The sequence below is a fragment of the Plectropomus leopardus genome, chromosome 10 (assembly GCF_026936395.1).
Source record: "Plectropomus leopardus strain MGB_pleo_1.0 chromosome 10, ASM2693639v1, whole genome shotgun sequence".
NCBI classification, from domain to species: Eukaryota; Metazoa; Chordata; class Actinopteri; order Perciformes; family Serranidae; genus Plectropomus; species Plectropomus leopardus.
This window is the reverse complement of record NC_142185.1, coordinates 35,186,401-35,210,526: the sequence shown is the minus strand read 5'-3', so window position 1 is coordinate 35,210,526 and position 24,126 is coordinate 35,186,401. Positions and strand designations below refer to the sequence as shown.

At 37.9% G+C, this 24,126-nt stretch overlaps 2 protein-coding genes across 12 annotated transcripts in view; both read left to right on the top strand.

The window, feature by feature from the left end:
- dgkh (diacylglycerol kinase, eta) overlaps window positions 1-11,731 on the top strand; it is an 85,474-nt gene extending 73,743 nt beyond the window's left edge. For 6 of the 10 annotated variants that reach the window (XM_088083734.1, XM_088083732.1, XM_088083737.1 and 3 more), the window contains 3 exons: window positions 43-148; window positions 3,967-4,097; window positions 6,091-11,731. In XM_088083734.1, coding sequence (XP_087939860.1) covers window positions 43-148; window positions 3,967-4,097; window positions 6,091-6,177 — 324 coding nt within the window. In that variant the 3' untranslated portion in view covers window positions 6,178-11,731. Of the gene's footprint in view, window positions 1-20; window positions 149-3,966; window positions 4,098-6,090 lie in introns of all 10 variants that reach the window. The other 4 variants (XM_088083735.1, XM_088083741.1, XM_088083733.1 and 1 more) reach the window with 3 other exon arrangements.
- A 3,122-nt stretch (window positions 11,732-14,853) lies between these two features.
- akap11 (A-kinase anchoring protein 11) overlaps window positions 14,854-24,126 on the top strand; it is a 33,065-nt gene continuing 23,792 nt past the window's right edge. For both annotated transcript variants that reach the window (XM_042494388.2, XM_042494387.2), the window contains exons 1-5: window positions 14,854-14,923; window positions 21,008-21,106; window positions 22,708-22,818; window positions 22,899-22,952; window positions 23,771-23,902. In XM_042494388.2, coding sequence (XP_042350322.2) covers window positions 21,044-21,106; window positions 22,708-22,818; window positions 22,899-22,952; window positions 23,771-23,902 — 360 coding nt within the window. In that variant the 5' untranslated portion in view covers window positions 14,854-14,923; window positions 21,008-21,043. The remainder of the gene's footprint in view (window positions 14,924-21,007; window positions 21,107-22,707; window positions 22,819-22,898; window positions 22,953-23,770; window positions 23,903-24,126) is intronic.

Genomic DNA, 24,126 nt, shown 5'->3' with positions numbered 1-24,126 from the left:
AGCTAAATGAAAGGCTATAGGTTGACTGTGCTTATGTACCAGGACCACTCTCTGGGTTACGGCAAGAGGAACAGTCGCAGCAGCATGTTTCGCATAGTGCCCAAGTTCAAGAAGGAGAAGGCGGCCAAGAAGACGAGCCCTCAGTCAGGTAGGGCTGGGACCATTTTTCTGTCAGTAGAGAGCAGACAGACGGGGAATCAGACGCAGCTGGGGCTGTACCGAATCATTCGAAGCTTCGGAGTCTTTCATGGCGTTTAAATGGATGTTTATTATGAGTGGGATTAACCAGAGCCCCCGCAGTACGATATTATCACAATATTTAAAATCGCAATACAATATTATGGCGATTTTAAATATTTTGCATAATGCTGAGATTGTGATAACGTTCCGTATATTGCAATATATTGTGATTTATTACCTATTTTTCATCTTCAAATTAAGGAAAAACTTATAACATTTTTAACAAATAAAAAAAAAATCTGTTCGGTACAGTCCTAGTCAGAGTCAGTCCCATCCGCCATGGGCATTTAACCCTTTAAAACCTGAGCAGAATTGTTTAATTTCTTTGAGAAACATAGGGAGAAGGCAATAAGCAACTTGAAGAAATGGCCCGAAAAATAGCAAGAAATTTTGAGGCAGTGACGAGAAAATGACCTGAAAATAAGCCAAAAAATAAAGGTAAAAGAAGAAATAACCCCAGAAGTCTATAAAATTTGTTTTGGTAGGAAAGGATTATTAGAAATGTATCGCAAAAGTGAGGAAAAATTTCCACTTTATTTATAATTATTAAAATTAAATATTTAAAATGTAAAATTATATAAAGAAATACATATATATATATATATATATATATATATATATATATATGTATTTATATATATATATTATATATATATATATATATATGTATTTTCTTTATATAATTTTACTTTTATATATATATATATATATATATATATATATATATATTTCTGTTACGTAATTTAATTTCAATAATTATAAATATTGTGGACATTTTTTCCCACTTTTTTGATAATTTTTTTAATGATCCTTTACCCCAAAACAAATCATTCTCTTGTCACCTTTTGCTAATGTCTTGCCATTTGTGGGATATTTCTTGCCAAGTTGCTCATTACTTATTTCCACTACATTTTTTAAAGATATCCAGCCAGTTGGCTCAGGTTTCAAAGGGTTAAAGAGCTTGTGACAGGCATCTGAACGCAGCACAGGAAAAGTTTTATTTTTAAGTATGTATTGCTTTTATTTTACTGGATTAGCTTCATATTAAAATGTGCTGATTTTTGTGGAAGTGCTGCCATCCTTCATTCATCCATCAGCACTGTTTTATCTGACCGCTGCGTTTACGTTTTACTCGCCTCATCGTGAAGATGCTCCTTCACACAAAATACACAGACGTGGTTCAAACACTCATCGTGGTCACTTTGCTCCTCACTACCATCATAAAACCAGTTATGCATAAAGGTATAACTGCATACAAACACAAAGGATGGGTGTGTGTTTGAGGTGTTTTACCCCAAAAGTCCGACCCTCACCATCAGTCCGCACCCCCCTCCCCTCCATTCATGCTCTCATCCAGCTGTCCACATGATTTCAGAAGGCGCAAAGTCAGGAGAGGAACAAGGCTGCACCGATGAAAGCCTGTTTTATTTGAACAAAAACTAACCAGAAACCTAATCCTTCAAGCTGCACATTGAACATGAAAAAATCAAAGAAAAAAAAGTCAAAATATTTGAGGGAGAAGAAGAAAAATGTCTGAGGAGGCAAAAGCATGTTTAATCTGCACCACACGAGACTTCAGCTCACAGCCTTTAGGCACCAAGTGCACCACTGCACGTTATGATACAGCCAACCACCGGGGGGCAGCATAACAGCCGTACGTGCATTTACAGGCAGATTTCAAACTGACGTCAAAACTTCTGTCATCGACACAGAATTCTCAGAATTTGATCAGTTGACCCTTAAATGGAAAAAAGTGATGCTACAGATGTTTTTTCCAATTAATGCAGAAGGATACATGATGGCATATACACGAGGATCAAAATGCTGCCCAAAATTTGGTTTTGACATACGTATAATTCTTAAATCAAACATGGAGCTTTATTTAGTGAGTTTGCAGTAGCTGCTTACATTACTGATTACAGTGACACATTTTGATGCAATGTGAGTTAATTTTTGATCATTTGAAATTCTGTACATTTTTAGGACAGTCTGAATATGCTGAACAGTGAGTTTTGTGTGAATCGTCCTACATTTTGGTGCAAGCTGCAAAGCTGTAGCAGGTTCGAATGTTTTGTTATTAAAGTAGTTTTACAGTTTTAAACGGACTTCATAATTTGCACAAGGTTGGAATTTCCAAAAGTGAATTCACAATTGAGCCTTCAGTTTAGTTGAAAAGCTGAAAAGTCGCGCGCCGTGCAGATTTGTGATAAATTTTCAATTTTCAGTTTTGAGCTTTTAACAGTCAGTGTAGCGACTCGAGCAGGACTGTTGAAGGAGTTTAGCATATGACCTCTAAGTCTGGTTTATTTTCATACACGGGAGGTTGGATTTCCTCGGAAAGAGAAGAATATCGGTAGAAACTAAGTGGGAATGTTTTCGTGAGTCGGGTCTGGCTTTAGAGCGTGAGCCCCTCCTCTCGCCGCGGGCCGGTTCCTGATGATTTTGGCTGAATTTCCTGCAGACCGCACAGGCTTCTGCCACCCTGTACCTCCTACTTTCTCTGTGTGTTCTGACACTGGCCGATGATGTGCATGCCCCCAGTCCTCCTGGACCGCCATCGGCCGCTGCCTTGTTCTGACCGTCTTTGGCCTTTGTCAAACCTTCCTCCGCCAGCCGCCACCGCTCTCCCTCCTCCGTCCTCTCCTTCCTCTCTGGTGCTCTCCTTCCATTTTTATTCCATCTTTTCTTTCAGTGATTCACCACAATGTGTGCCCATTTCTGAGGTCGTGTGTGTGTGATGGCGTGTTTATAAACTGCATATGCTCTTAGAAATAACGGGCTGAGGTTCTACCCAGAACCATTTGCTTCGGAAGAACCCCTTTTTAAAAGAATGGGTTTTCAATAAAATGCCCCGGTTGGGTTCGAGACAAAACCCTTTAGATATGAAAGGTTGTTCAGTAGAACCCCCTGGGTGGGCTCTAGATGAAAGCCTTGGTTTATAAATGGGTTCTGAGTAGAACATCTTGGGTCGATACCACATGAAACCCTTTGAATAACAATTCTTCATTTGTAAAGCACTTTTCATACAAGAAAAACTGTGGCACAAGTGCCTCGAGAATATAAGGGGGTTCTCGATAGAAGCCCCTAGGTGAGTTCTAGATGAAAGCCTTAAAATGTAAAAGGGTTCTATATAGATTCCCCAGGGTGGGATCAAGACAAAACCCTAAAATCTTGGAATATAAGCTGGTTTTCGATAGAACCACCCAGGTGGGTTGTAGATGAAAGCTTTGAAATATGAAAGGGTTCTTCATAGGATCCCCTGGGTGGATACTAGATGAAACCCTTAGAATATGAATGGGTTCTCTGCAAAACCTCCTGGTAGAACCATTACACCACAGAAGGGTTTTCTGTAGAACGTCTTATATTGAGTTCTGGGTGGAACCTTTCACAGATGGTTCTCGGTATTATTACCCTTTGTGTTGTGTTGTAGGTAGACCCCTCTGAAAGTGTTCCTGTTAGAACCTTGATAAAAGGTACTACAGAAAACCAAAACGGGTTTTCCCATGGGAACAAGCCATAGAACTCTATGTGGTTCCAGTCAGCACCTTTATTTCTAAGAGTGTAGACGCTTTAAATGATAGCGAGAGGGTGTGAGGCGTGTGGATACCCGTGAGGCGCCCTGAGCCTCTCTCTGCTCTGCCCGTGTGTGTGTGTGTTCGTGTGTGCGCGCATGTGTGCGTGTGTGTGTGTGCATGCGTGTGTGTGTGTGTGTGTGTGTGTGTGTAGTGGAAAGATGGGGCACAGAGGAGGTGGGCGTCTGGCTGGAACAGCTGAGTCTGGGGGAGTACAGGGACACCTTCATCCGACACGACATCCGAGGCTCGGAGCTGCTGCACCTGGAGAGGAGGGACCTGAAGGTACACACACACACACACACACACACACACACGTGCGTGCGCCTATCAGCACACCTGAATCTGTGTGAACGCTCTCGTACGACCCCCAGTCGACTGTGTCTCTGTCTCCTGTACTTCTGGTGCTCTCTAACCTGTGAGATGTCTCCCTGTTCTGCCTCCTCTCGTGCTGCTCTGCATCGCTCTGCTTGGCTTCTTCTGTCTGATCGTTGCTTGGTGACAAAGACTCGCTGTAACCCACTAACTCTGCGTTTCTGCTGAAGAGGGGAAGTCCGCGGGGCAGGGCGGGCTGGGAGCGAACGGACCGAACTGTGCTAGACGTAGAGGGCCAAAAGTGCAAAGTCAGGCAGTGAGTTTAGTGGTGATATTTCAACAGGTTTTTACTCCCAAATCGCCGGATACAGCTGCTTGGTCAGTGGCCCTACACGTCAACAGCGTGTTTTCAAAAATAAACTTAAAAAACTTGATGTTTAGACAACAAAACTTCATCGGTGAGGTGTCCGCAAAAGAACTATTCCGTTCGGTTAAGTCACAAAAAGTATACACTTTGGATTAGGCAACAAAAGCACTTGGTAAGCTTTGGGCACCATAAGTACTCAGATAAGTTTAATCACCAAAAGTACTTGGTTAGGTCTTGCACCGAAAGTACTGTGTTAGTTTTCAGCAATAGAACTACTACTTTGGTTTAGGCAACAAAGGTTCTTGGTTAGGTCTGGCACCAAAAGTTCTCTGTTAGCTTTAGCCAACAGAAATACTTGGTTAGGTTTACATAAAGAAACTGCTCTGTTAGGTTTCGGCACAAAAAGTTCTTGTTGAGGTTTAGGCAACAGAAGTTCTCTGTTAGCTGTAGGCAACAGAATTACTTGGTTTGGTTAACTTAAAGGAACTACTTAGTTAGTAAGATAATTTTCTGTAACAGAACTGCAAAGTTCAGTTTAGGCAACAAAAGTACTCTGTTATGTCTGATACCAACAGTACTAGGGTAGGTTAAGGCTCCAAAAGTTCTTGGTTAGTTTAGCAAACATAACTTCTAGGTTATGTTTGGGCCACAAAACTACTCACTTAGGTCAAGGCAACAGAACCACTTGTTGAGGTTTACTAACTATTCAGGTAAGTTTAGACAACAAAAGTATTTGGTTAGATTAAGGCAACTACAAATACTTGGTTAGGCTTGGACAACATCGCTAATTTACTAAAAGTTAGATGAAAAAACATGCTATTATATCCAACAGTCTCTGCCTGATGGCCACTGGCTGTTTACAGTCCTGTAACTTCTCCCCCCCATCACTAGGTGTCGCTGTATCTTTCAGCTCAACTGCCTGGTCCAACAGTAGAGATCGAGCTCTGCTGGTGCGTGCTGTGCACTACATACTGTGAGTTTAAGGGTCCGTTTACACTGCAACGGTTCTTGTGTGAAACTTAAAACTTTTGTTGCGGTTTTGGCCTTTTGTTCACATGACAACAACGTTTGTCAGGGCTTGTCGGGGCTTTAAAACACAAGCGTTTGAAGCCGGGCTCCAGAGTGTAATCTTTTGAAAACGCCGCCCCTTCTGTCGCCATGGAAACTGGCACTGTACGGATCCTGTGTGACATCACGGTCGCACTGGTGTTCTTCTGAGGTTTGTCATTACAAAGTTACACTGCCAACTACTGGCCTGGCATGCAAACTACAGCGTGGTTTTTGTGAATCTGTGAACACAATGTTATCATATAAGAGCGGATTTTGTCAACAATGTAGAGACTTGCGTTTTTTTTAGTAGGGCCGTTCTCATCAAAACCAGGCCTAGTAGAAAGAAGAGTGCCTGTATTTATGATGGTATTAAAAAAACATAAATTGAGGATTTCTAGATATACCGTGATACCGCCCAGGCCTACAGGCGATCCTGCATTTGTTACGATTTTTCAGTCTGGACCAAAGTGGTCCCCCTAAAGCCCAAACATTCAGTTATGTTGGATTTCTCTGTGATTTTTATGTGTTGGTCTTGTTTCTTCTCAGGATCTGGGGATATCGAAAGTGGGTCATATGAAGAGAATTCTCCAGGGAACTAAGGACCTGGCCAAGGCCTCAATGGTTGACCTCTAACCCGGTAGCAGACGCTGCCGGAGAGGGGAAACGAACGTCCCCCTCACATCAGTGGAGGAGTTTGGGAGCACCGAAGGCAGAGAAGGAAAAGAGAAGGTATTCAAGGAGAGCTGGATTTGATCCCTCTGCTTTGTGATGTTGTTACCAAGATACATTAGTGTGTTCGTTTGTGCTTTGGTGCCAAAATGAGGAGAGAAAAAAAGCGGATAGAAATGCAAAAGGAAGTCAAGGATCTTCACAAAACAAAAAGCCATTTCTGAGTTAATAACCATTCATAGCACACAATCAGGTATGCAACTAACCTTACCTTTGACAGCTGACTTTGCGTTGTGATAACAAACAAGTAGCAAAACCAGGACTTCCATGAGTGTGGGATTTCGTTTCAGTTCAGTTGGGTGGTGTGATGTTTGCACACAGCTGCAGATGCATTAAAGCAACCTTCGGGTTCACGTAGCACTGCCGTTCGGTGGAGACAGAGGACCAACGTGTAACATCACAGTCTCTAGGTGGCAGTCTGGAAGGTGTGGTGGGATACTGTCGCATGCTATGCTTGCTCAACTTTAGATCTGTTTAATTGCATGATTAGTGTCTTGATTTTTTTTGTGTGCAAAATAACACTTGAACAAGTTTTACATAAGTATTACGATGCCATTTGTTACTACTGAAAGCATCCTTTTTTTGGTCGAAATCTTTCTTTTTTCTAGCTTTAATTTATTTTTGTTTGCATGATAATGATGTGTCAAAGATTTGTGCCATATTTTCAGTCATTTAGTGTAAAATGTGCTTCATTGGTAGAAGTCATAAGAAGTTGGTTTTTTAAAGAAGCTGTTGATGAGGTATGAATATATGGAATTAATATCTGTAAGTCGACACGTTCTCTGTGGATGTGAAATCAGTACCAAAGTGAATGTCTAAGAAAACATGATCATCTGATGTTCAGGTCGCACCTCTTAGTTTAATAGGCCAGTAGGTCTTAGTTCTTAACTCCATTTAAGGTGGGAAAGAGATTAACGTTAATCAAAGAAACTATTAAAAAGGAAAGGACATGATGTCAGTGACTGTGCTTGAGATGAGCACGTGTCCCTTTGTATCATTTTTTAGAAGAAAATTACCCGAAAATTTGCAGAAAAAATAGAGGAAAGTTGTTTTTTTTTAAAAAAAGAGGAAATTTCTTGAAAAATGAGCTTAAAAACAAGAATAATTCTGCAACATTTTAAATATATAATTATGAAAATAGTAATGAACAGTCAAAGTCCAAAAATAGAAAATCTATTTGTGGCTGCAGATATTTTAATCGTGGCAGGCTGCCACAAATAAATGCATGTGTGAGAGACTCTGCTCTGAGCAGCTGCTGCACGGAGCCATGATCTGTTTAAAACACAATAAAAAGGAAAACAAACGTGCATATTTGGATTAAAAATGTCAGACAGCATCATGTAATGTGTGTTATTTAACCCTTCGAAACCTGCTCAAATTGGCTTGATTTCTTCCAAAAACATGGCAAGAAGGCAATGAGCAACTTCAGAAGAAGTGACCCAAAATTTAGCAAGAAATACTCAAAAAAAAAGAAAGTAGTGAAGAATTACCTAAAAATTTGGAGAAAAAAATAGAGGAAAAAACAAGGACATTTCTTGAAAAGTGTGCTTGAAAATAGGAATACTTCTGCAATATAATTTTAAATATATAATTATGATAATTATAAAAATAGTAATGAACGGTCCAGCTCCAAAAATAGAAAATTTGTATGTGGTGGCAGATGTTTAAATCATGTAAAAAAAATTGGCTTAATGGCAAGAAGGCATGAGCAGCTTAAGAAGAAATGACCCAAAAATTGGCAAGAATTTACAAAAAAAATAAAAGAAAATTACCTGAAATTAAGTAAAAAATTAGGGGAAAGTAAAAAAAAAAAGAAAGAAATTGCTTGGAAAAAAAGCACTAAAAAATCAGAATAATTCTGTAACATAATTTTAAAAATGTAATTGTGATCATTATAAAAATAGTTTTCTGGAAATTATTCCCCTTTTTTTTTAAATAATTGAATTATTTGAAGAACATTTTGCATCGTGTTTTTGGAAAAAAATCAAACCAACTTGCTCAAAGCATTTTTCAGTCAACGGTTATTGTACGATTCGCCATTGACTTCAGCAGAGGTGGCACAAAAATCCAAAGCAAACTCGAACTCTATCACTGACTTCACGCGCTTTCTTTCTTTGATAGTTTCCTCGGTTTTAGTCGAGAAGGCCGTAAAAATGTTGGTGTGAAGCCGATCTTATAAACTGTAGGGACGTTGAGGTTTTTTTTTTAAGGAACACTTAAAAGGCACTTTTTACTTCTTGCTTAATGCAAGTGCAAACACTCATATCATTACATAGGATTAACAGTTCACCTCAACTTTTTAACTTTTGGCAATTAAACACAGTATTTAACACTAACGAGAATAAGAGTTAGGTTTTAAATATGTAATAGAGCAGTTGATATGCAGCCTGCATAGCTTCGTTCAAGTGCAGCTTTTTATTTTCTTCAGATTACAAGTGATAGGACACTACTCTTAGTTTCTTTTAAGACCGGTGGCATTACAGGGTATATTTCTATATGTGATGCTAAGTTTGTAAATGTACATATGCACTGTATATACAGTATACCAGTGTATGCAAACAACGTTTGTAAGTGTTGTAGTCGGATGCATTTGTAGATTGCTGACATGGCATGCATTGTCAACAGCTTACACATTTGATCGTGTATATTACACCGTAACAGTTGTTGATTTGGTTCTAATCTCTTGTACATGATAATGCTGTTGTAATCCAATGATGGTGCAATATTTTATCTCTTGTTTTGATACTGTCTCTGCAGCTTTTTCCGATATGATGTTTCTCAGTGGGGAAAAAAAAAAAAAAACCTTGAAAGAAGAGTTTTTTTGTACACGTACTTCCCCTCTTAAAGTTTGGGGATTAGATTTTAAAAGTTCGACCCGTAGACAGACTGCTTTTTCTTACCGACTCCAAATTTCTTCCAGCGGTTTCATTAGTTTGTAGTTTTGCTCCTCCGTGCTTCCAAAATGATAAAGTCGGACTGTGTCTGTGAATGAGTGGAGTGGGCAGACGTGACTGTTGTGTTAACGTGTCACAGTGTGTGTGTTTGGGGGTGTCTGCTACAACAGTGGCATATTGTACCTTATCAGCAATTGTATACACTTACATTGCCAACTAATTTTATTATTATTGACATTTCAACTCTGATAGTTTCCTGTTTTTGGAGAATAATTTGTCGCTTGTGTGTTAATTATCTCGGATTAATATGTCTTCTGTTAGGAATAAGTTAAAAACCTAATTTTTTACTGAATATTGAGTGCTAAAATTTAACGAGGTGCACACATGTTACCCTTCATCATTCGTCAGGGTGTCCGAAATATCAGCAGAGTGTGAGTGAATGAGGGCAGAAGCTGCAGAAGTCATGTGCTGAGTTAAATAACCCACCAGAGGGCGACGTGACGTCTCACCTCTTCACGATCACAGACTCACATCCTCACACAGCTCCAGTTCAGTTTGTTGTGCTGACAGTCGGCTGTCAGGCTGCAGCGTCGCTGGTGTGCAGAAATTAGCAAACCTATCAATCCAATTCCAATCCCAGATGATTTTTTTTTTTCTTTTCATGCAACTCATAGTCAAAGATATGTTATAAACCACAAATTTACAACGAGATCCAGGGTTTCCACAGTCAGGAAATTAGAAAATCTGTTTTCCAGGCCTGAAAATGCTTTGCAATAACAACATTTTTTGAAAAATATTGGAATATACGTTGTTTTGGCTAGTGTTTAAAATCAGAAAAAAACATGAAATCTCCCCAAATTATGTCAAATACGTCGTATTACTAATTCAAAATCAGCTGTGCTGCATGACTGTTGATTTGAGCTTTGTGGGTTTTTTTATTTTACAAAAAGAGGCTCTACCTTAAACTTCTGCAGAATACCTGTGCCGGTTTGCTCTGTTGGCATATGCAGGTAGTTGGTGGCAAAAATGTTTAAGTTGCAAGTAAAGATAGTAAATATCAGCAGTTTGGCCCTCCCATTTTAACCCTGCGAAACCTGGAATGACATCATATTTATCATATTGCCTTTAGACATCTCCAACTTGCATTTAACCCTTTGAAACTTGAGCAAATTATTTTGATTTCTTTAAAAAATATGACTAAAAGGCAATTGCGCACCTTGGAAATAGATGTCCCGTAAATTGCAAGAAAGTAGGAAAAGAAAAAGACACAAAAATTAGTTTTAAAAAAGAGAGATAGAGAGAAAGAAAATGATAAGAAGATAATAATTTAAAAAGGGGAAAATGTCCAGAAAATTATAATGATAATAATAATAATAATAATAATAATAATAATTATTATTATTATTATTAACAATTTTATGTTTATTTATTTTTGACTTTTTAAGACTTTTTCCCTTTTTTGTGCTAAATTTCAGGTATTTTTTTGTAACTTAGACCTTGAAATTTGGTCATGTTTCAAAGGGTGAAACTACTTAAATAAAGTCATGGAAATTTGCTAAAATATCACTGAAAAGTCATGGAAACGTTGCGGGAACGCTGCAGGTTCTGTCTCATTTTCTTGCACCGCTGCCTGACTGGAGATCACTCAGAGGTCTGCCTTTTATTCATTAAGTAGATCGATAGTTAACTCTTTAATGACCGTTGGCCTTTTGTTAGCCAGAAACTTTAGTTTGAGTCTAATTTGAAGCCTTTATGTTATGATGTGCTTTAAATGCAGCAGTATGTTGGAGCTGCTGCACGCTGCCTTGTTTAATCTTCATCACGCCAGTCACCAAACCGAACCCCCGAGTACCGTCGCGGTCCCCGAGCCGTCTCCGTTATCCGTGCGTCCAAAGTGTCCGCCGCGTTTTCTAAAATCTCGTGTTTTTGGCCCCCGACTCCAGGCGAGAGGACGCTCGACCTTTCCACGCGTGGTGGAAGCAGCCGCCTCTCTCCCTCGCTGTGTTTTCCAGTGGTCTGTAAATAATGCTGCAAACTGCCTGGTTTTCCAAAAACCACCGAAACCCATGCAAGGATCTCCAAAAAAACAAAAAAAAAAAGACGGGATAGCATATAGTGTGTGACGCGGTTCCTAAAGCGATGGGAGAAAAGCGAGTTTCATTTGTTTACATTATGTTTACAATGGCACAGTTTTAATTTGTAAGAATATATATGTAGGTATAAACAATATTTGCATATTTATTGCCTATAAGGTTAAATGACATGATGTGTATTGTGTTTTCACATTTGGAATATAATGTTACAGTTGTCACCTGTATTACTATCTGGATGATTTTTTGGTAAAGTAGTTGATCATTTTTATGACTACTAAGTGACTGTTTTCTGTGCCTTTTTATGGTTAGGATGCATGGTTAACTATTTATTACGATTTGGAGTCACTGAGATGTGTATTTTTGTATTCTGAATAAATAAATGGTTCAGCTTTTGTTGTACATTTTTAAGGTGCCTTAAAACAGGCCACCTATTCATATCTCTCTTCTTCAATAAAACCAAATACATATGCAGCGTGTTTCTGCCTCCTTCTGTTTAATTTCACTTAGAAAAATGTATTTACTCAAGTACTGTACTTGAGTACAAATGTGAGGTTCTTGTTGTGTACTTGAGTATTTCCATTTCATGCCATTTTCTACTTTTACGCGACTGCATCTCAGAAACAAACATTGCACTTTTTTACTCCACCGCATTTATTTAACAGTTTTTTAGGTATTAGTTACTATTAAAATTAGGATGTATTCGTTTATTTATTTATTCAAATGCACAGCTGTGAAATTTCCTAACATCATATCAAAATATCAAATTTTTTCCAGGAAAATGTCTTCTAATTGTTTTTGTTGTTCAAAAAACATCTGCCAAATGTCAAAATGTCTCATTAAAAAAAAAAAAGAAAAAAAGACAGAAACCTGTTTGCTGAATTTCCTGACGTCTTCTTAAAAATACCTACTTTTGTGGACAGAAAAAATGTGCTAAGTGTCCAGACATCTCAATAAAATAACTGTTATTTTCACCAGAAAACGTCTGCTAAATGTCCCAATGTCATGTCAAAAATACTTAGATTTGTTGACAAAAAAAAAGATCTGCTAAATATCCCAACATCATGTTGAAATACCTGGTTTTTCACAAAAAGTCCCCCTCAAACCTTGTTGAAATACTGGGTTTTGTTGTCCAAAATAACGTCTGTGAAATGTCCAGATGTCTTGTTACGTTAGTACCAAGTTTTGTTTATAGGACAGCAGCTGCTTCACGTCTCATAAAAACACTAAATGTCCCGACATCTCGTTAAAATACTGTTGTGAAATTTCCCAACTTTTTGTCTAAATTTCAGGTTCTGTCACCAGAAAAAATGTCTGCTAAATGTCCCCACGTCTCGTTCAAAATATCTGATTTTGTCACCAGAAAATGTCCACTGAGTGTCTCAACGTCTCACAAAATACTCAGTTCTTATACTTTTCATACTTTAAGTACATTTCGCTGATTACACTCACATACTTTTATTTCAGTGAGGTTATGAATGTGCTACTTTTCCAGTGTGTATTTGTATTTTTGCAGTGTAATATTGATATTTTTACTCGATTAAAGGCTGAGTACTTCGTCCTCCTCTGAGAATCAGCGCTTTAAAAAGAGAAATATCTCCGGACAAACTGAGCTCCAGCTGCGCACAGATGTGTTCAGCAGCTGACCGCTCTGGACATTAAAGTTTCCATGTGGCATCGCAAAGTTTCAGCAGCACAAGTGTGAATAGCTGCATTGTGAGTCGAGACTTTGGGCCATCTGTGACATTTGAAGCTCCTCTGAATGTCCCTGATGGTTTCATCAGCGTTTCCTCGCGTGTCATTTCTCTTCGTCTCCTCGGACACGCGCTTTGTCTCTGTCTCTGCGAGGCGCGCGGACGTCGTGGCTGTTCATGATACTTTTTTGTTTTCTGAGATGCATCATTGGAGCAAATCAACATGAAAAAAAAACAGAACTGAAAGCATCTGTGGTTTTGAGAAAATGAAAATACAGAAGGAACCATTCAGCACAAATAATGGTGCTCTTTCTTTACGTGAGGAGGGAGGCAGGGAGAGGGAGGGGGAGGAAGAGGGAGGCAGTGACAGAAATATTTATTTATTCATTTATTTATTTATCTGTCCATTTATTTATGTATTTATTTATCACTTTATTTATTTGTCCATTTATTCATTTATATACCAATTTATTTATTTATTTGTCTGTCCATTTATTCATTTATTTACCCATTTATTTATTTATTTAATTTATTTATTTAGTCATTTATTATTTATTTATTTATTTAGTCATTTATTTATTTATTTGTCCATTTATTTACCTATTTATTTATTTATGTGTCCCTTTGTTTATTTATTTACCTATTTATTTATTTATTTATTGGCCTTTTGTTTATTTATTTATTTATCTATCAATTTATTTCGCCATTTATCCCTTTATTTATTTATTTATTTATTTATGTGTCCCTTTGTTTATTTATTTACCTATTTATTTATTTATTTATTTGTCCCTTTGTTTATTTATCTATCAATTTATTTAGTCATTTATTCCTTTATTTATTTATTTATTTATGTATTCCTTTGTTTGTTTATTTATTTATTTATTTATTTGTCCAATTCCAGCTAATTTGTATTTATTTGTAGAAAGTGCTACAAAGGTGCCAAGCAGGCAGGCATTAAATGAATCAGCAGTGGCATTTGAATAGCCCACGTGCACGTGCAAGATTAAAATAAATACATAAATAAATTATGTACCACATTTTTATGTGTTTATGTGTTTTTATACAGTGTGGCATAACAAAAAATCCCAAAAATAAAGATATAATTACGAATCCCATACAAACGCATTGCAGTTTGATTGTTCTGTGCTCGACAGTGTCAGTGCGACACAGATGATCGTTTTCTCGGCGTGCGATTGATGATGCCTCAAACGCGCTTGTTTTCATGGGAAGACGTTGATGCACAGGAAACGGGGGCTCGACTCAGTTTGGAGAATCGGTGACATTGAATCGAAAAAGGTAAGTAAAAATGTGTACCATCTTAAACTCATGAACATTTTGGGCAGGTCTGACTCTTAGAAAGAATTTAAATAGTTAATTTACCCCGTGAAATGCTTCAAACATGACATCTTCTGGTCAAGCAGCCTCATTTATGAAGCACTGACGTGATCAAATCCCCTCAATTATGTTAATTTTAGGTACTGTTCATTATTTATGAGAGGGGAGGCGTGGTGCAATAAAAAGGAGGGGGGGGGGGCGTTTTTAATTTATTTAATTTTACAGCCAATTTTTTAAGAAAATATTATTTTTTATTATTATTATACACAAAAAGATATATTTTCATATAAATGTAAAGTAGGCATAGTTTATATTTAAAATGTTTGTAAGTTCCTGTCTGTGCATGTACAAATGGCAAATAAACATCTTGAATGATTTACGATATTTTGAATAAAAATCATCAAGAAGTGCAGACAAGAGATGCAAAGTTTACTTAGAGACTCAAGGGCAAATATTTGTAACTTTGTCGATGGTCAAAAAAACAAAAAAAAGAGGCACACTCCCGCCACCTCCTTCTCTGATAAATAAAGAACAGTCCCTTAGTGGGAAGAGCTCAAACCGGATGAATCGTTTACGGACCGCCCACCAAACACAGCGGCCCCGTCAGCGCTGCAGGAGTCCGACACCGAGCCGTGAGGTAAAAACCGCTTCATAACGACAAACATCTGCGTTTACAGCGCGCAGAAAGCGCCCGCAGACTCTTATCACTTATGTTTTTGACTGTACATTTAATATCGTCCTTATTTTGGCGGCTAAGCGCGAGCTAACGACAATAAGGTGACATCACAGCCCGACCGACCGCGGCCTGGTTCCGCCGCTGCTCCGGTGATTGACAGCCAGCGGGGGGGCGTTCAGGCGGCGCACAGATGTCGTTACGTGTTTTCTGATGCTTTGTCGTGAGCCGATGTGTGTGTGTGTGTGTGTCTGTGTCTGTCTGTGTGTGTGTGTGTGTGTGTGTGTGTGTGTGTGCACTGTTGCCGCGGCTGGTCGTTGAGCTAGCAGGGTGTGTGTTTTGGTAGCATGGAGCCTGAGCGGAGCATGAGCATGAGCATCCGCAGAGAGCGGCTCCTGTGCGGCCTGCAGCTGCGGCGGGTCCCGGCCCACCGGCGGCAGCGAGCTAGCTGCTGCTGCTGCTGCACACACGGTGGCCGCTGCACGTGATAACTGAACGTTTGGTTTCCTCAAAATAATATTCAGAGTTGCATGTCAGCAGGTCAGGTTGTGTCATGTTGCGGTGATGCAGGTTACAGTGTAAAGAGGTGATTTTGTTGCACTCAGTGTTTAGTGAAAACAATAGACTGTATGAAATGATGACAACGTAATTTATTGCATTTTAAATCTGGATTTATATCAGTTTTGAAATATCAGCGAATTGATTTGCTTTCTTTTGAAAACACTATTTATTTTTTTATTCTTTTTTTTTTTTTTTTTTTACAAAATTATTATTATTATTTTTATATGTCATCTCTTTTTATGTTGTTTTTTTTCCTTATTTTCCCCCCTCTGAATTTTTTAAAGTATTTTTAAGGTATTTTTGTCCTTTTTTTTTTTTTTTTTTTATTTTTGTTTTTTTTTTTATAAATACAAATAAAATCGCACACTAGATAATGCTTCCTTAAATGTTACCTCCACAGGTAACATTTATTAGTCAGGTTATTTACCATTAAATATTATTATTATTGTCAGGTTGTGTCATGTTGCAGTGATGCAGGTTACAGTGTAAAGAGGTGATTTTGTTGCACTCAGTGTTTAGTGACGACTAGAGACTGTTTGAAATGATAACAACATAAATTATTGCATTTTAAACGTGGATTTATATCAGTTTTGAAATATGAGCAAATTGGTTTGCTTTCTTTTGAAAACACTATTTATTTATTTATTTTTTACAAAATTATTATTATCTTAAAGCACTTTTTCTAGGTCATCTTTTTTTTTTTTTTTTTTTTCTTTTTTTTTCCCCTCCAAATTTTTAGGTATTTTTTAAAGGTATTTTTTGGACTTTTATCTTTTTTTTTGTTTTCTATTTTTTGCTTATTTTTGGGCTTTATTTTAATTATGTTGCTTATTGCAAAAATACAAATAAAGTATGCACACTAGATAATGCTTCCTTAAAAATGTATTACCTCCACACAGGTAACATTTATTAGTCAGGTTATTTTCTATTAAATATTATTATTATTGTCAGGTTGTGTCATGCTGCAGTGATACAGTTTTCAGTCTCAGGTGATGAATTTGTTGCGCTCACTGTTTAGTGACAACTGTGGATTGTATAACCAACATGTACTTCAGTTTTTCAGTTTCGAAATATGAGCAGGTTGGTTTGCTTTCTTTTGAAAACACTGGGGGGAAACAGCAATGAGCAACTGTTCTGCAAATTGCAACAAAATCACCATTATATATTTAAAATTATTTCACAAATTTATTATTATCTTAAAGCACTTTTCCCCGGTCATTTCATTTTTATTTATTTTTCCCCTAATGTGTAGGTATTTTTTTTTTTTTTTTTTTTTTTTTTGCTTATTTTTGGAAGCAATGTCAAAATGGAAGTGAAATACATTTTATTTAATAATTTGTTCCTAGAATTACTATTATTTACTTTTAAAAGTTGCACATTTTAGTGTCTGCATCTATTAGCTGCAGCAAGCGAGCAAACGTTTAACTGTAAGGCAGCCAGGAGAGTATAATGACGTCGATGATAACGTTATTTTATAACACGAGTTGCCAACTTGACGTCATAAAAGCATAAACATGACGGGCAAAAATCAGTGTTTGGTTAATGGTAAAAAACATCTTTTTAAATCAATTAACGTATTAAATATCAATTTTTGATCACATGTAAAGTGTGATATTAAATTCATGTTACCTGCTGTTCATGTAGAGTCCCATATTAAATATAAAAATATAATATATAAATTATTAAGTAATATATAAAAATTCTGATCACATTTTAAGTGTAATATGGTATAAATGTTACCTGCTGTGCATGTGGAGTGACCAAGATTAAATATATAAAAACATAAATAAAGTGGAAACAGCTATCAGCCTTTTGTTTAAACGCTCTTTCATCGTCTTTGTACCAACAACACGACAAAGTCGGAGAAAAACGAGTTTCCAGCTCGAAAACTACAACCCTCCGACTTCACATGACTGCAGCATGTGAAATGTATTTAATTCATTTATTTTTATTGAAAATGCCAATTTCTCATCATTCAAAAACGCTGCGTATTTATGGAGCTCTTCATCGCGTGAATAACGTTTTTACAGTGAATTCTCCCTTTAATGTTTCGCTCTCCGGTCTGCAGCTCTGATATCACCTGTGTCTCACCAGAGACGTCTGTCTGGTCTCACAGCTCGCCGTGAGTTTGTCTCGTGTCCTCCAGGCCGCTCCCTCTCTGTTTATCTATCCTTCCGGCCACCCAGATTCTGGACCACATCGGCTCCCGATCAAACAGGATCTGAGACTACACAGTTTGTGCGCTTGGCAGGTTGTTTTGCTGTCTCTGTCCTAAGATGATGGCAAACACCGCTCCGAATCCTCTGGCGGGATCGCTGAGCCTCGTTACATTTTTGTGGAAATTAGTTTGATGAATCAGGCCTTCGGGATTTGTTTAAACCTTAACTAAGTTAGACTTGATTCCAGTTTTTCCATAACATGATTAAAACCGAGTACATGCGGCGTCATGTGACCACAGCGGTTGCATGAGGTGGTGATGTCGGGCTGTTAAGTTGATTCTTACATACTGCATCACCGAGAGTTAACCCTCTAAAACCTGGATCCCTTTTCTTGTGCTGCTTACAAGTATTTAAACCTCTAAACCTGAGCAAATAGGTGTGATTTAAAAAAAACAAAACAAAACTTGGTAAGAAATGTTCCTCAAATTGCAAAAAAAAGTGGATTTAGAAAATTATATTAAAACCAAATAGGGGAAAATGTCTACAAAAAAAGATTTAGTATTGCTATATTTATAATTACCATTGTTACATTTTTAAATTATGGTGCAGGAAATTATTATAATTTTTAAGCACTTTTATCAGGTCTTTTTTTTTTCTTTTTGTGCTCAGGTAACTTTTGTTAAAAAGCTTGTTAATTTTTGGGTCATACCTCCTTAAGTTGCTCTTTGCCTTCTTCCCATGTTTCAGGGGGTTAAAATGTAAAAAATGCAGGTTTGCCAACTAGTTAGCCCTTAGAAACCTGAGCAAATTAGTTTGATATATTTTTTTTTCAAATATATGGGGAAACGGCAACATCCCAAAAAAAGTAAAAAAGGTTGAAAATTTTACCTGAAAATAGGTCAAAAAGTTAAAAAATGTAAAAAAAAAATAAATAAATAAAAAAAATTCTGCACCATCATTTTTAATATCAGTTTACTAAAATTATTATATTTGGTCATTTCTGTTAATTTTCTAATAATCCTCCTGTCTTTTTTTAAACTAATTTTTAAGTAATTTTCTCGTCACCTTCTAATTTTTTTGCATTTTTTGGGACATTTCTCACCAAATTGGTCATTTCTTTTTTCCCCTCGTGTTTTCAAAAGAAACCAGCGCGCTCAGATCGCTTGTGTGAGGCGCGTGAACACGGCACAAGAAAACTGATGTGGATCCGGGTTTTTAAAGGGTTAATGTTCTCTGTTCGAGATACTCACGGCCATAATAGACGTCATTGTGCCTGCCTGCCTTGTGAGTGCGTTGGGATGTACTTGCATAGTTGAGGTCAGGCAGCAGCGGCCGGCTGTGTTGTTTTTTTGGGCCCACCAAAGCGCCCGTGAGAAGCTAGGAGGTCCTGGATCAGCAGAGGAGGCCCGTGGCACGTCCTCTACCCCTCTGGTTCTCAGGGTGCAGGATGGGCCGATCAGTAGGACCGCCTGCTTGTGTCTAGACTCATCCAGCCGCTTTGGACCGTACCTCAAAGCAGAGGCTTGGATTTCTTGGGAAACTTTTCCTTCTTGTACACTGTAAATATTTTGCCTCCTTTACCCGCTCTCTCATGCTGCTTACCGAGTGTGTTTCCCCTGCTCAGAGCACACACCCCTGTTCTCTCGCCGCGCCGTTTGATCTTTGACGCAGGCCGCGACTGTTTAAAGAATATCAAAGAAGCCAAAAACATAACCGATAACTACTATAGCTTATCCTCACCAGCAGGACAAGTCCGGGCCTACTTTTTAAAAGCTGGATTCATGTTCTTTCACACGGGCTGGAAGAAAATGTGGTCGAGAAGGTTGACTCAACTATCTGAAAAATGTAGAGCACAAGGTTAACTCAGGGTTCATACAGCCGTTAAAAAAACACGGGCAATTTGCAAACAGTATTTTCCAGGCTTGGAAAAGTTTTGGAAATTCAAATGTACCCTGAAAGTTTTGGAAATTTTGTGGAATTTTGTTTCACAAACCTGTATAATAACACATGATGTGTCCAAGGACAGTCTGAATTGTGACAATTCAACAATGATGTCTGTTTTTACAGTTTCTGGCTTTGATTAATATCATTTTTGGTCATTTTGAAAGAAAACACAAAAATTGGCAACATTTTTTCTTCAAAATTGAAAAAAATTAAAGTCAATTTTTCTTTAAAAATCATCAAAAGTATGTACAAAAAAATACCTTTAATATAAGAAATGCCTTTGTTTTCTTTAACAGTTGCTAAAAGAATTTAAGGAAAAAATGCCAATTCATTTTCTTTACAAATACATAAGAAATTATTGGAAAGCAAGTTTTCTTTTTTCTTTTTTTTTTTTTTTAATCTTTAATAATTCCCAAAACTTTTCAGGAAAAAAACTTTGCCCCCCTTTTTTTTAAATAAAACATTTTTTCCTTTAAAGAAAAGAATATCAACAAATTTCTTTTCTCTAAAAATTGCCAAGAATTTTTTTTTAAAAAGGGCCAAAAATCTTAAATTTCAAATTTAAGAAATTATGCCTGCAGGTTTGCAAGACATGTTTTGAGCAAATTTTTTCAAGGAAAAAAAAAGCCAATACAACCAATTACAAGTGTTTGCCCCTTCCCTAAAGCCAAATAACAAACAGTCCCTCAGTTATATTTGAATATTCAATTTTTATCCTGTTCTGAATTATTACTTTTTAATAATAATAATAATTATAATAAACTTTATTACAGACTCAATGGTCCAGATAAGAGCAAGACAATACATACAAAAGATAAAAAGGACACATAGAAGTACCATACACAGCATATTCACAATGCAATAAGATCACTTAAAAAAAAAAAATCAATTAATATATATATTTTTTTAAAAATCCTGTTAACTGCATTGCCTCGCAGGCTCGACGGCACGATAACTGTTGGTTTGGTTAAGCGAGTGAGCGGCAGAACGGCACAGGTGCAGTGACGTGACTCTTTTGTTGCATGTAAACGAGAGACTTTGTCACATCAGGCTTCTTATTTTGGCGCGTCGGTGTGGGACAGCAGATAGAGACAGAGTGTGATTTCTCTTTGTTTACTCATAGCAGAGATCTCGTCATTGCTTTGTCACGTGATTGTTGCTGCGGGGAGTTCACGCTTGTGTTTTTTGTTTTTTTGTTGCTGAAGATTGTTGATGGAGCTGGAGAGAGAACCTCAGACACAAGACTAAGCTGTGAGGCTAAAAGTGATGACATAACTCTGAATTTCTCCCAATTTTAGCACTTTGACCTCATTCTATAAACCTCTCCTGCCACGTCACGAACTCTTTCAATCTCTGTTTTCCATCTTCACCTTCATACCTGCAGGTGAGCGGCCAGTCAGCTCCCCCGCTTTCTGTTGCCATGGACGCCTGCGCACGTATTAGAGGAGTCCCCATAAGGTCCCGGGCCTCAGTCCGGAAAGAGGTTTGTCCGCTTTGCATTTTATTCTGCAACATTTTGTGATGAAGTGTGTTTCTGAAATGAGATTTTAAGCCCTGCTGTCCGGATACTCTGTATGTCTGCCACTGCAGCGGACACAGGAGTTTTTATTTCTTTTAATCTGGTATTAAGAAGCATTTCTGCAGGATAAGTTGAAATCAGATTTAGCTTCCTCTCAAAATCAACAACTGCAAAACATGTTGTTTTTCAGCTGTCGTTACACCAGAGAACTTTTTACGCAGTGTCACTGTGGCGGGATAAAATGAAGTTTTACCGAGGGCTGGTCAGTGCACCGGTATCATAATATCACGATATCGTCTTGTTGAGACTAGATTTTTGATACTGTTATATGGTTGTGTTCGTGTTATCTTACTCTGGTGTTAAAGGCTAAATTACAATAAAGTGACATAATTTACTGGATTTATCAGACTTTTCAGCTGTTTTGTTATTTACCTTTACCCACTTTGTCATCATATTTACATTACTGATAACCCTATATTATTGTTACAATATCGATTTTGCAGTATTTGGTTAAAAATATCATGATATTTGATTTTCTCCCTATCGTTCAGCCTTAGTTTTACCTCCGTGGATATTTTTTTATAAGATGTTTTTAGACTCAGTTCGAGCTAAAAGTCTTTTCTCATTGTGATATTCCGATAAAATCAAACACATTCAATAATATCCTGCGTTTTTTGTCTTGATTCATGCAGATAGTGAAGTTCGATGACGTGAACAGTGTCAACAAACACTCGCTGCGCGCTCTCTGGGTAGACAGTAAACATGGACGGGACTCAAGTGAGGTCCAAGTCTCAGCTGTCTTGTTCTGAATAAAAAGAGTAGAAACTGGTGAAACATGTTTAATGAATGTATTTGATCCACCAACCAGCACTGATTATAGTGAGAAACCTTCATTATTTAAACGTTTCGCTTCTCACTTCCACAGTTTACTAAATGTATACAAACACAGTTTATCTTAATGGATTATATTGATGCTGAATTGACAACAATACTGTCGACATACGATATTTTCCACCGGGAGCAGGATGGGAAATGATCTCAAAAGGAGTTTAGCTGCAGTCCTTCAAATAGTGACCCTGCGAGATCTGTAGTCTTTGCAAAATCTGTGTGACCAAAACTCAGACCGTCTTTCGATGTGCGACGGTGTCAGTTGAGTCTTTTAACCGTCTTCTGGTGTTCGGTCGGCATAAGTTGTTTGTTCGACTTGTATCGAGTGTGATAATGTAGTGCCTGTACTTTTACTGCCTGTTTTTGTGCGCTTGTGGTCTGTAGTTGCGAGATGTTTACTGCAGTTTCTGTTGTGGTGAGGTGTGTTTTCGGAAAGGCCAGCGAGATCTTGGAAGTGCTGTCAAACGCCAATTTGAATCTAATCTGATTAGTCAGGATCTATGTTAAAGTAACGTGCAAAAGTAGGCAGATACATAAAAAAGGATTTACAAAACATTGCTCTCCGTTCATCTCTCATGCATGCGACAGTGACGGACGAATGCATACACATTGGTTTCTCATTATTGCTGCTGGGAAACATATGCTCGGGTTTAAAAACGCTGCCTGTGTGCTTGCAGACTGTGCGTGACAGTGGAGCGCAGTGTGTGAAGAGCCTCTTTAGGAATAAAAAGGAGCTATGCAGCGTTGGCCTGGAGCTGCCGAGCAGAGACGCCACAAGACTGACAGAGGTTTGTCTCACAAAAACAGCAGCTGAGTCACATTCAAAGACGTGACGCATTAATGCTGACCATCAACTGTGCTCTTCCAGATTCATTTTGTGTGTCTGCCCGGTCAGTGTGAAGGAGAGGATGTCACCCAACAGGTACGTTTTCATAATTACAAACATGAATCATGATGAAACTCTAAAAGAATATCATACGGATGGGTTTTTACTGATATGCAGTGATGGACAGAGCATGTTCATCAAAGAAAAGTGCCTGTGGAGGATCCCCAGTACCCTGACAGAGGTCCTAGCTAAGCCCATAATGTCCTAAAATCCTAGAAACATGATAAAATTCGAGAAATGTTCCAAATCCTGTGATCCTCTGAACATCCTAGAAATGTTCTAAAATCCTATAAACGTCCCAAAATCTGTGACGTTTTTTAAAAATTCTAAAAAACATATTAGAATCTGAGAAACATCCTAAAATCGGCAAAATAGCCTAGTATCCAAAAAAAGTCCTCAAATCCTAGTAATCTCCTAAAATCCTATAGATTTTCTCAAATCCTGGTATCCTCCATAAATCCTAGAAATGTCCTAAAATCCTAAAAATGTCCTAAAATCCTAGAAACATCCAAAAATGTTGGAAATGTATTTAAGTCCTACAAATGTCATGAAATCTTAGAAATGTCCTAAAATCTAAGAAACATCTTAAAATCCTGGAAACTTGCTAAAATCTTTAAAACGTCCTGAAATCCTACAAACCAGTCACAAAATCTTAGTAATGTTTTAAACTCTAGAAAAACGTCTTAAAATCCTACAAACTTGCAGAAATACTGGTAATGTCCCAGAAGCATGTATGGGGCTGCTGCGACTGGCCCCTGGCCCCTTGTCATTTTGCAAAAGCGGCCCCCAAACAAAGCGAGGTGAATATCTCTGCCCGGCAGTCTAAAGTCTCTGTGTGTCCTCTTCTTCTCCAGGCTCTGTTATCGATGCCAGGAGGGCTGTGTGAGCTCCTCAGGTCCCTCCACGTTCACGGCCTCAAGAACGACGAGGTTCTGCTGCTCAAAGACTCTCGAAGGCTGGCGGAGCCGAAGGACGCCGGGCCCCAGGTAGGTGACGGACGGAGGAAATGTGCTCAGTCAGCATGCTGAAGTAAACAGGAAGTGAAGGGAGAGAATGAGGGGAAGTAAGAAAGAGGTACTGAGTGATTCATAGTTGTTTTTTTCCTGCGTCTTTAAATCTGCTCTTATCCGCTCTCTATACAGCGGACGCTTATTCACAAGACTTGAATATCAACAGGTTTTTGGCATTGCACAAACAATTGAAGCAAATG